Here is a 12,778-nt window from a genome sequence, read left to right as displayed (position 1 = left end):
GGTATTTCCTTTGATATACCATGTTCATCCGTATTGGAACAGAGTATTGGAGGGTGTACCCTTCTTAGCTGGGGAATGAGGTAAGTGCTGAGCAGCTTTCCTGGCCTGCTTGTCTACAGAAATTTGGGCACCCAAAGATGGTCTAGAAGAGTAACAGACCCTTAGCTCAGTCTGTGGATTGTTTGGGAAGTTGTCTTTTGTCTTCTTATCTATTTGATTTTAGTCAGATCCACGTGCCATGCGTTAGCTATATCCTCAATTCTTTGAGATATGCATTTTTCTCTAGACATCAATACAATTACCTTGAACTGATCAGGCTTCTGTGGGACCACATCCTTAGTCTCTTCCTGTGGGGAATTCCCCTCCAAGCCATTTTGTTCCACTGAAAGGGTTTACTGGGTGAAAGGAAAACATTTGTTTCCTTTACTCACAACTCACTGAATACTTTTACACTCCCAAGTATGTGTGGGTTTTTCCACACCAAGTAATTCTCCAATTCTCTGTGGGCACCGACTGGGTGTCCTATAAGGTAACTCAATTCTGCCACTACCCAGAATTAGCTCAGACCTTACAGGTTAAGGGCTCAGTCCTGCAAGACTGCCCCTCTCCCACTTCAGATGCCAATCACGAGTCCAATCATTTCACCAAGTTGTCTAATATTTTATACCTAACAGTTTTATTTACCACTACACTATGTGGTTTGCCATTACAGTTTCCTTGCTGTCTGCCACCTGGCCTCAACGCCTGGACTCCTGTTTGACCAAACAACTGGCCTCAACGCCTACATCACATACTTTTATTATTTTTGGTGGTGGTGGTGATGAAAGTAGCACCCTGCTTCTGGTACCAGTTTCTACAGTGTTCAGCTTTGTTGTAGTAATTACCTCCGCATTTCAGTGGTTTCTCAAAATAACAAACTTATATTTCCTACTGACTTTATGTTGTAGACTGTGAGTCAGCTCTGTAGAAATAGCCTGTGACTCCCCTCCAGAACCAAGGCTGAAGGAACAACCCTTATATGAAATCTCTTGACAAAGCACTGAAGCAAGAAGGCTGGCCCAAACTTGTGTTGCTGCTTCAAGTTTTTGCTTAGATGTGATGTACATCACATCTGTTCATATTCTATTGGCCAAAACATATGACATGGGCAGTCCCCAAATCAATAACCCAGGGACGTCTATTCTTTCCCTATGAGATATGCACAAGTCACACATCTACATGTGGATGTATATATATAATCATCTTGCAAGGAAGTAGGGGATTGAATAATCTCAAATAATAATACTGTCTACCACAACTTTCTCACATAGTTTTGGATAATGCACAAAAATCAGAGTATATCCTTTTTAAAATTTAAGGTCATATTACCTTAATATATTGTATCAATCAGGGTTCTCCAGAGAAATAGAACTAATAGGAGATATCTATATATTTGTATCTCATAGATATCTATATCTAAGAGAGAGATTTATTTACTTTAAGGAATTGGCTTACATGGGTATGGGGCTGAAAAATCTGAAATGTGTAAGGCAGGCCGGCAGGCTAGGAACTCAGGCAGGATTTCTGTGTTACAGTCATGAGGCAGGATTGCTTCTTCTCTGGGAATTTTTAGATTTTGCTCTTCAAGTAATTGGATGAGGCCTACCCCAAATTATCAAGGGTTATCTCCTTTACTTCAGGTCTGCTGATTTCAGATGTTAATCACATCTACAAAATACCTTCATAGCAACACCTAGCCTCCTGTTTGACCAAACAACTGGTCATCATAGCAGAGCCAAGTTGTTATATAAAATTTACCCTCATATATACATAATGCTATTTTGCAGAGAGTAGAGTATGAATACAGAGAGTACTTTCTAATAGGTCTCGTGGTAAGGCAGCAAACAAATTAGCTTGATCACAACTAATAAACTAGATGTATTTTGGCTGAAGATATTTGAGCATCTAAAACAGGGGTTGGCAAACTGTGGCCCACTGCCTGTTTTTTTTTATATATATATAAATAAAGCTTTATTGTAACACAGCAATGCTTTGTGTGTGTGTGTGTGTGTGTGTGTGTATTATCTGTGGCTGTTTTCATTCTACAGTGGCAGGGTTGAATAGTTACAACAGAGACTGCATGGCTTGCAAGTCCTAAAATACTTACCATCTAGCCCTTTACAGAAAATGTTTGCCAACCCTTAAAGAATACATAGAAATGGTGCTTGCAGTCCTTGCTCTGTTACGGTCCACTCCTAGTTCAGTATTTCCATTCAAGTAGGAATGTATACTTATTAAACATTACAGTAGCAATGTTTTATTGTTGAAAGCCACATATTTTATTAGATTCATAAAATTTAATAATTTCTTAATTGTTTCATTGCACAGACATTCAGACTTTTTAGATCACATGCTGAGTTCAGTTTTTATGGATAAAATATATACGAATGCTGTTAGTTTTTAAATGAATACTTGCGTATCTTTGGGAATGAAGAGAAAGTATTTTTTCTATAAAATTTGATCAACTTCATTTATTACAATTGCAGAATTCATTGTATGTATCTATTTTCCTTCTTTTAAGATGGTTAAAAAGGTATTTCTGTACCCAGCTCATCACCTTTTTTTAGATCATGGGTTAAAAAAAAGTAAACTATTATTTTTTAATTTGATTGCTCTTGTATCTGTAAAATTGAGTTAGAGTACAAGATGTATGTGTTTCCCAACCAAATAGTAAATTGCAGCTTTTGTTAGTAGAGACAGTCTAGGCCCTGGATTCAGACAGTCCTAGGTTTAAATGTAGTGTTTTAAAACAACAGCTATTTTACTTGTTGCTGACTTCATAGGTCAGCAATTTGGGCTGGGCTCTGCTGCATGGTTGTTCCACTGGTCTTGTCTGGGGTCACTCATGTGGTTGCCAAGTCATCTGGTAGCGCCTATAGTGCTGGGTGGTCTAAGTTGGCCACGCTGATGTGTCTGGCACTTTATGCTAGATTGCACGACTGGGTGGCTGGGCTCTTTCTCCCTTAAGCTCTTTCATGCTCTGGGTCACTAACTTGTTTACGCTGTGTCAGCAGCATCCCAGGAGGGGAAGCTATAAGGTCTCTTGAGACTTAGATTCAAAGTTCTACAGGGTCACTTCTGCCACATTCTATTTGTCAAAATAAGTTACAAGTCCAGCCCAGATTTACGGGACGAGGAGATAAATGCCATCTTTTGATGGGAATCATGGCAAAGTCATGTAGCAAAGGGTGGGCTTACGGGAGTGAAAGGAATTAATAGTAGCTGCACAGTCCAACACTGTAAATTCCTTAGTTTCTTTATGCCCCATTTGGAAAGTAGAAATAACAATATGACTTAGAGAGTTCTTCTTATAGTGTAACAAGTATTTCTTAAAGAAGTTTGAAACTGAATCTTTCTTTTAAATGCTGTTTTTTCTTGTTATATACCTAAATATCATGAGAGTATTCATTCTTTCTCATTATTAATTTGGTCATGTATTTTTAATATGGGAGAACTATATTAAGACTCACTGGAAGGAAATCCTGCTTAAAAAGCTGTGTGGGAAGAGTTATGCATATGTGTAGAACTATTATTCATTTCATAATTTAAAAACAGCAGTTAACTTCTAATGTGTTTACAAAAACATATATTTTCTTATAACCCTCTGTTTGTACGTATCTTTATATTTCCCACTTTTAATTTTAAAAATACTGGCTAGTAGGGTAAGATTTATTATTAGTTCAATTCTTGAAGGGTCTTTTGAGTTCTAGCAAACATATTTTTGTTTGGCTAATGTTTCTTTGCAAAGCCAAGAAAAAATAGAAAGCCAAAGATACAAAAATATCTCTTATTTTTCACTGTGGTCAAACCCCATCAGAGGCTCTTTTTTAAGTGTATCTGTTTTGCTTTTTACTTTATCAAGAATAAACATAGAATGCTTCCTCCTGTTTTGAGATATATATATATATCAAACATTAGCCAAAATGTTTGTTAAAACTCGTCAGAGGAATTACTCTGTTCATTGGTGTATGTAAGGTGGGGTAGGAGGCATAATAGACCCTTCTCTGTTTTTACCTTTATATTGAAAAAGTTTCACTCATGACATTTAGGCATTTAAAGAATTCTAATTTGAATACATTTTTTTCTAAAATTTTCTAAGGAAAAAGTTTATATTTAATTTCTCCCAGATAACCAATTGCTTAACATTTTAAAGGGAATCTTAAACAAAATCTTATCTATCCAGCCTGAGAGCTTTATTCTTGTATGATATACATTTATAATTTTTTGTGTTTAAGATCTATATATATATTTACTTTAGAATTTGATGCTTCTTCTGGTGAGGAAGGGTGAAATAAGTAATATTATGAAACAAATGGCTTATTAAAATTGGAGAGGCAATTTCCTGTCTATTTTAAATAACCTCTTTTGGGTCCCTAGACAGTTCTAATAAAGGAGCAAATACCTGCAATAGTTAGGGGTAGACAGTCTGGTATTTATACAACAGACTAGAATAGAATCAAACCGGGTGGTTAGGAAATCTTATCAAAGCAGTGCTGAGTCTTTTTGACTCCAGTTGTTTAAAGTTTTTTTAGATTTCATAGCACCTTCAGTCCTTAAGATGTTAGATTTATTAAGTAATAATAATAGTTATTATTATTGTTGTCTTTTTTGTGCTTGACATTTTTATGTAGAGAAATCCAGTGAAGCAGGATTAAGCCTGTTAACATCTTAATCAGAAAAATGATTGATGGGGTATAATTTTCCCTTTCCTCTATTTGTTCCATTGAGTCCTGACTATATAGTACTTTCAGATCACACAGTGGAAGGCTTGAGAGGATAAGATGGGGCCTAATTAAATAAGGATAAGGAAAAATCAGAAAGGGAAGAGAGTCTGGGGTCTGGCAAGAAGACAGTGGATGCGCAGCTTTTGTCTCCCTGGTTTATTTTAACATTCTTTTTTTTTCCTTTTTCTATTATGTAAGCTCTAATTTGCTGTTATATAAGAAAGAAGAGTAAATAATCTTTGGACTAAATGGAATGGGGGAAATATTTCTGTCACCAATCCAGTGAACTGTAGAACAGCTTTTAATTGTGCAGCCTAATCTTCAAGGAATGTTTATGCTTCATGAGCTTTGCTTTCTGTTGTTTGCTCCATTTTCAGTTGTGGCAGAGCTCGTCTTGGGTTTAGTAACAGGAATGGTGATAATTGTAGGATACCGTGGAAGTCTGTTGTAATTTGTTTCAATTAGATATTTAGGGGTTTGCCTAAATGTATGTGTTGTTTAGCTTTTATTTAGGATTTTTTTCCCCTGGGAGAAGACTTTATTTAGTTGCCTCTATGTTCTTTTTCTTGAAGAGCCTTATCTTGAGGATGTGATTGTGAAATTCTGTTTTTTGGGGTGCTATTTCTCTTTTATGGTGGTTTTTTTAGTGTAGTTCATTGCAAAGTTTGTTTAGGTTTCCAGGTCTGAGGTGGGTGAGGTACATTATGATATTTATTATGTTAAGATAATTGATTAATCTTATAAACATTTCAAGGCAAGTTAAGACTTAGCTGTATATTGTTCAGTATAAATGCTTGGAAGTGAAAAAAAGTAGCACTTTAGGATGAATTATTTTTTTAGACTTGATTCTAAAGTGGCCAAAAGAACCTTATGAAGAAGAGTTGCTTTAGTTCCTGAATAAGTCCCTTTTGAAAAATTTTGATGACAAAACTGGGGAAACTCACATTTTAGATCTGGTAGTGCCTGCCCCCCTCCCCCTCCTCATCCCGTGATCCCTCTTACTCATTATTAGTCAGCTAAACTGGCCTTCTTTCAACCATGCCAAACTCACTTCATTGCTTGTTCTCTTCTGAAATGTAAATTCTCTCAGGCTGGCTCTTCCTTTTCACTCAGATACCATCTTCAATATCACCTTCTCAGAAGTTTCTGGGTTACCCAACCCAATAATCTGTCCCCAGCATTCCATCGCATCTCCTTCCCAATTCTCACCTGATAGTTTTTTTTTTTTTCCCTTAGTTGTTTAACCCTATTTTGTTCCTTTAGAACATCAAATTCCATTAGAAGAGAGACTTTGATATGTTTATGGCCTTGATGGTGGTGGTGGTTTCACTGGAATAGACTTATTCTCAAATTCATGGAGTTGTATACATTAAATGTGTACTGCTTTTTACATGTCAATGATACTTTAATAAAGTATTTTTAAAAAGGAGAGAGACTTTGGCTGTCTTACTCACTTCTATATCCCTAGTGCCATGCATGACATGTAGTAGGTGCTTCATTAAAGTTTGCATATGCAAATGTGGAAATTTTTGTCCCTTTTTTTTTTTTTTGCTGTAAAGGACAGCTAAGTTTATGATGTTTAAATTTTTTAAAGATACTTGCATTTTTACATCAAAGATTTATTTTCAGATGATTTGAGAAATGGAAATAGCTTAATTACTGGAAAGGACTGGACAACAAGTCATAACAATAGGATTCTCTAATCATTCTGCAACTAACTGCAATTGCCTTATACAAAATCCCGTAATCTCCTAGTGACTCAATTTCTGCACATATAATATGAGAAACACTGTTAGCATTTCATATGATGGGGCTGAGGGAGGTAGTAGGGGTAACACCATTCAGGGATTTGTAGACATCATAAAGGAATTTGTCTGTCTCCTACAAGAACAGAAAACTACTGAAGGATTTTAAGCGAGGTGGGAGAGGGTATTTGGAAGGGAGTGGTGTAGTGGTGGTGGTATGATTAGGTTTTCATTTTGAAAATCACTCTGGCTACAGTGTGGAGAATCCAAGGGAAGGGGCTGGAATGAATATAGACAGACTGTTTAGGAGATTAATGCAGTCATCCTGGTAAGGAATGGTGCTAACTTGAAGTAGGGTAATGTCGATGGACCTGGAGATGAGCTGGTGGATTTGAGTAATAATGGGGAGGTAAAGTCACTGGGATTTGGTGAGTCAGGTGTCAAGACTCATTTCTAGGTTTCTGTCTTGTACAACTAGATGGATCATGGTATCATTTACTGTGTTAGTGAAACTTGGAATAGGATCAGATTTCAGGAGGAAGAACATGTTTATAGTTTGGGACATGGAGACACTTTTAAGACACTGAAGAAGAATTGTCAAGAAGATATTTGAATACATGGGCCTGGAGATAGAGAAGTCTGGGTTGCAAATGTGTATGGGAGTCATATGTGAATAGATTTTTAAATTGATATATCATGAATATGAAGTGCTTCATAAACCGTAAAGGGCTACATTTGTGTTTAGTTTCCTAATTTGTGGTGCTATTTCAAACCTGGTGATTTCTCTACTCATCTTTTATTTTTATATTATTTTTGATTTTTAGAATAACAAAAAATATTTTGCTAAAACATAAGATTTACAGAAGTTTCCAGACAAGACATACAAAATGGTTACAAGCTTTTTCTTGAAGGGAGGATTCTACACTTGACAGCAAAGTCACAGTGTTATTAGTGAGGGTTGTGATGTTTGTTCAATGTTCCCATTTTGGTTCAAACAATCAAGCTTGTCCATCTACAGCATCTAAATAAAGTTAGACTTGGCTAGAGAGCATATTCTAAAGAACTGGCTAGCTGCTTTTAACCACTGCAATTAGATCACCATAAAAAGGGGGAAAGGAGCCCATAAAATTAAAATAAAACTAACTTCCCCCTCACCAAAAAAAATAAAGAGAAACACCTATCCCCCTGCAGCTAACCCTGACAACTACCTTCATTCACAGTGCTTTCTACTTAAACCATGATGGGGGAAATGCGTAAAAGCAGAAAGGGGCCATTGCTTTTAAATGTTTCGCAACAATCCAGATGATACTTCTAGCCTCTGCTCATGCTTTACAACAGTGAATCAGGACAAGACATATTTGCTGATGGGCATTTAATCATCAAAGGACTGAAGATGTCTGGGCTTTTATTCTGTAATGTTTCTAAAACTGTGTCCATTGAATGCAAACAAAAAAGGAAGAAGTCTTGGCAGAACTGGAAAAGTGATGCACATTTGACGATCGATTGATGTTAATATTATTCATGGCATATAGCCTAGTCCATGCTCTAGCTGCTTCTATGGCCTGGGCTTCATTGGTCTTCCACTGCTTCGCTACATTATTTGCTAATGGACCATCTGGATTGGGAGCACTTCACAAAGCCTGGATCTGTGCAGATCTACAGTGCTGGGGACCACTGATCTTTCAAAATATCTAAACATATTCTTCCCAAATTGTCTACATTAGGATGATCAATTTTGGTCATGAAACATACTTTAGAGGCTGCCATTGGGTATTCTTCTGGAAGGAATAGTTCAAGTTTAAAAGCCCCTTCCTCAAAAGGGGAATCCTGAGGCTCAGCAATGACCACATGAAAATAACGGGTGTTGGGGCTTCCCTGGTGGCGCAGTGGTTGAGAGTCTGCCTGCCGATGCAGGGGACACGGGTTCGTGCCCCGGCCCGGGAAGATCCCACATGCCACGGAGTGGCTGGGCCCGTGAGCCACGGCCGCTGAACCTGCGCGTCCAGAGCCTGTGCTCCGCAACGGGAGGGGCCGCAGCAGTGAGAGGCCCGCATACCGCAAAAAACAACAACAACAACAACAACAACAAAAAACCAACACAAAGAAACAATGTAAACAGAACAGAATAAAATAAAAAAAAAAAGAAAAAAAGAAAATAACGGGTGTTGCTCTCATCTGGTTCTGCTTTAATGCCGGGAACTGGTTCTGACAGCAAACGCTGGGTTTCCTTGATAATCCTGAGGCGTAGCCCAGCCATCTTGTCAGATCCAGAGTTCAGCCTCTGGTCTCGTCTCCCTACTCATCTTTTAGTAGATAGTTTAGTCATTTTTTTCTACAAATTTTTTTCTGATTTCCCTCTTTTGAACTACTTCTGTAGCTTACATGTAATTAATGTGGTATTATAGCAGTGTATTATGATTATGTGCATGTTTACATATATATCTGTGTCTTTTTCATATTGTGAGATCAGTTAAAGAAAGTAACTGGGTTTTATTCCTGTGAATTGCCTGAGGCCAGGTCTCATGTATGTTTTGTTCCCTATGGTATATCCAGCACCTAACGTGTGGTGTAGCACATACCAAATGGTCATGTATATTTGAATGTTGAGTCAGGTATTCATATCCCTTTACACATAGATGCTCAGTAAATTTTTACTGAACAAATATCCCATCTTTTGACAGTTATTCAGTACTTATTTTATAAACATTATATAAAAGACAAAGCTCTTTTGCTGCTTCTCCTTATCTATATTAGGGGTTTTTGATCTTGGGGCTTATGGACTCCATATTTGTAGAGAGGAGGTCAATGAAATAATCTGAAAATAAATGTAAATTTTTCTGATTCTGTGCTTATGTATAATTTTTAAAAGAAGGTCCATTGCTTTCATCAGATCTTAATGGGGTCTATGACACCAAAATGATGAAGATCTGTGAATTAGATACTTTTCTTTAGCATGACTTTTCTTGGTTTTAAGCAGTTTACTATGAAAGTTTTGTGGTAATCCTGTATATTTCTCTTTTGGATAATGTATCCAAAATTGCCTTGAGTCTAAAACTGGTCTTCAAATCATATTAGCTGTGGTCTGTTGAGTCCATCCCTTAAATATGTAAGTACTTTATATGAATTTGCGTATATTTTAAAGTCTACTTGTTTATTTGCATCTATAAAGTTCTTCTCAGGAGACCTTCTATCCTAAATATTGCATAAATGAAACAACTGTTGGACTTATTTATGTTTAAAAAATTTTGATTAAACCTTTTAACAGAGAAGAAATTTGAGCTTAATATACAAAATTTTTAGTAATTTTTTTCTGCATGGTGGAATTATAGGTCATTTATGTTTTTATATGTAAAATTAAACATATTATAGATTTTCTACATTGAAGATGAATCACTTTAAAAGTTTTTAAAATATCATTTAATTTCTGAAAAAGTTACAAATTTGCAGTTGATGCTAATATGAGGGAATCACTGTCAGAACTTTTAAGTGATTTCCTTTATGGTAATCTAGAGTTTAAAGCTATCATCCATTTAGCTCTACCTAGTGAAATAACTGCTTTGTGTTAGAATGTTGTATTTATTCTCTAGAAATAGCTGTATTTTGACTTTTACCATAAATGTGTTGGCTTGCTGCATTCTGAGTTTGATGAATATCTTCTTTTCAAACCAGTGCAGTACTGAAGTATAGAAATATATTTATTATAATATGTGGTAAACATTAATGCTTTTTTAAAAAACTTACTGCTTCTTTTTAGAATGCTTTCATTCGATGGCACAGGGCTCATCTTGTAAGTATATGGCTGTGAATGACAATAGCGTCATTTTAATCCAGAGAAGACTGAGTGGAAAGGATATATACTGCATTTCCTGCCATATTAATGAATTAGTGAAGGGTCTTGGTAATAAGCATGTAATATAGTTTAAAAGTTTATACATCAGATTTATTGGACCATGTATCAAAAGTGCATGAAATATACAGAAGCTGAGAGAATAGTTTAGTATAATGAACCCCAATGAGCCTGTAACTCAGCTTTAACAGTTATTAACCTATGGCCAATCTTGTTTCATGTATATCCTCACCCTCTTAATTTTGTTTTTAAAAAGTTTATTAATTGATATGAATCATGCTAATGATATTGTGAGAGACTGCATTTCTTTTGTTTTATTTTTACTTTTAATTGTGGTAAAGAAACACAGTTTACCATCTTAACCATTTTTAAGTGAATCTTTCAGTAGTGTTAAGTATATGCACATTGTTGTGTAAATTATCACCAGAAGGTTTTCATCTTGCAAATCTGAAATGCTATATCCATTAAACAACAACTCCCCGTTTTCCTCTTTCCCCAGACCATGGTAACCACCATTCTACATTTTGCTTCTATGAATTTGACTACTTTGGATACCTCATATAAGTGGAATCATACAGTGTTTATCTTTGGGGGGCTGGGATTTATTTCACTTAGCATAATGTCCTAAAGATTCATCTATGGTGTAGCATGTGACAGAATTTCCTTCCTTTTTATGCCTGATTCATATTCCATTGCATGTATACACCGCATTTTGTTTATCCATTCATCTATCAATGGATATTTGGGTTGCTTCCACCTCTTGGCTATTGTGAATTATGCTGCAGTGAACATGGGTGTGCAAATACCTCTTTGAGGCCCTACTTTCAATTCATTCAGATATATACCCAGAAAAGGGATTGCTGGATCTTATGGTAGTTCTATTTTTAATTTTTTGAGGAGCCTCCGTCTTGTTTTCCATAGTGGTTGCACCATTTTTCATTCCCACCAACAGTGCCCAAGGGTTCCAGTTTCTCCACATCCTTGTCAACACTTACTATTTCTATTTTTTTGATAGTAGCCATCCTAATGGGTGTGAAGTGATATCTCATTATGATTTTGATTTGCATTTCTCTAATTTAATGATGCTGAGCATCTTTTTATATGCTTGTTGGTCATTTGTATATCATCTTTGGAGAAATGTCTGTTCAAGTCCTTTGCGCATTTTTAATTGGGTTATTTGTTTCTTTATAATTGAGTTACAGTTCTTTACATATTCTGCATATTAAACCTTCATCAGATATATGATTTGGAAATGTTTTCTCCCATTCTTTAGGTTGCCTTTTCACTCTGTTGTTTGTGTCCTTTGATGTATAGAAGTTTTTAAGTTTGATGTAGTCCCATTTGTCTATTTTTGCTTTTGTTGCCTGTGCTTTTGGTGTCATATCTAAGGAATCGTTAAATCCAAAGTCATGAAGCTTTTCCCCTATATTTTCTTCTAGGAGTTTTATATTTAGATGTTAAATTTAGGTCTTTAAATTTAGCCTTTAATCATTTTGAATTAATTTTTCTATATGGTGTAAGATAAGGGCCCAACTTCATTCTTTTGCATGTGGATATCCAGTTTCCTCAACACCATTTGTTGAAGAGACTGTCCTTTCCCCATTGAGTGGTCTTCGCACCCTTGTCAAAGATCATTTGACCACATATGTGAGGGTTTATTTCTAGGTTCTTTATTCTATTTCATTGATCTAAGTATCAGTCTCTATGCCAGTACCATACTGTTTTTTTGTTTTGTTTTTTTTTGTTTTTTTTGAGGTACGCGGGCCTTTCACTGTTGTGGTCTCTCCCGTTGCGGAGCACAGGCTCCGGATGAACAGGCTCAGCAGCCATGGCTCACGGGCCTAGCTGCTCCGCGGCACGTGGGATCTTCCTGGACTGGGGCACGAACCTGTGTCCCCTGTATTGGCAGGTAGACTCTCAACCACTGCGCCACCAGGGAAGCCCCCCCCATACTGTTTTGATTACTGTAGCTTTGTAATATATTTTGAAATCAGGAAGTGTGAGACCTCCAACTTTGTTTTTCTTTTTCAAGATTATTTGGCTATTTGGTTTCCCCTGAAAGGTAGTATGAATTTTAGGCTGGATTTTTCTATTTCTGAAAAAAATGCCTTTGGAATTTTGATAGAGATTGTGTTGAATCTGTGGATTGCTTCGAGTAGTATTGACATTTAACAATAGTAAGTCTTCCAAGCTGAACACAAACTGTCTTTCTATTATTTGTGTCTTCTCTAATTTCTTTCAGTAATGTTTTGTAGTTTTTGGTATACAGGTCTTTCACTTCCTTGGTTAGGTTTATTCCTAGTTATTGTATTATTATTATTTTTTCAAGTTAGTGTTTCTGTTTCGTTTTTAACATCTTTATTGGAGTATAATTGCTTTACAATGTTGTGTTAGTTTCTGCTGTATAACAAAGTGAATCAGCT

At 36.2% G+C, this 12,778-nt stretch overlaps 2 protein-coding genes across 3 annotated transcripts in view; one reads left to right on the top strand and one right to left on the bottom strand.

Annotated features, from left to right (window-relative positions):
• LOC132510739 (ubiquitin-conjugating enzyme E2 N-like) overlaps positions 1-8,765 on the bottom strand; it is a 34,808-nt gene extending 26,043 nt beyond the window's left edge. Inside the window, 3 exon segments of the mRNA XM_060133454.1 lie at positions 7,999-8,155; positions 8,157-8,375; positions 8,677-8,765. Of these exon segments, the coding sequence (XP_059989437.1) occupies positions 7,999-8,155; positions 8,157-8,375; positions 8,677-8,765 (465 nt within the window).
• UACA (uveal autoantigen with coiled-coil domains and ankyrin repeats) overlaps positions 1-12,778 on the top strand; it is an 86,927-nt gene that overhangs the window by 26,511 nt on the left and 47,638 nt on the right. The gene's annotated exons all lie outside the window — the stretch shown is intronic.

Source organism: Lagenorhynchus albirostris, chromosome 1 (assembly GCF_949774975.1).
Source record: "Lagenorhynchus albirostris chromosome 1, mLagAlb1.1, whole genome shotgun sequence".
In the NCBI taxonomy this organism is placed as follows: domain Eukaryota; kingdom Metazoa; phylum Chordata; class Mammalia; order Artiodactyla; family Delphinidae; genus Lagenorhynchus; species Lagenorhynchus albirostris.
This window is presented reverse-complemented; position numbering and strand designations above follow the sequence as displayed.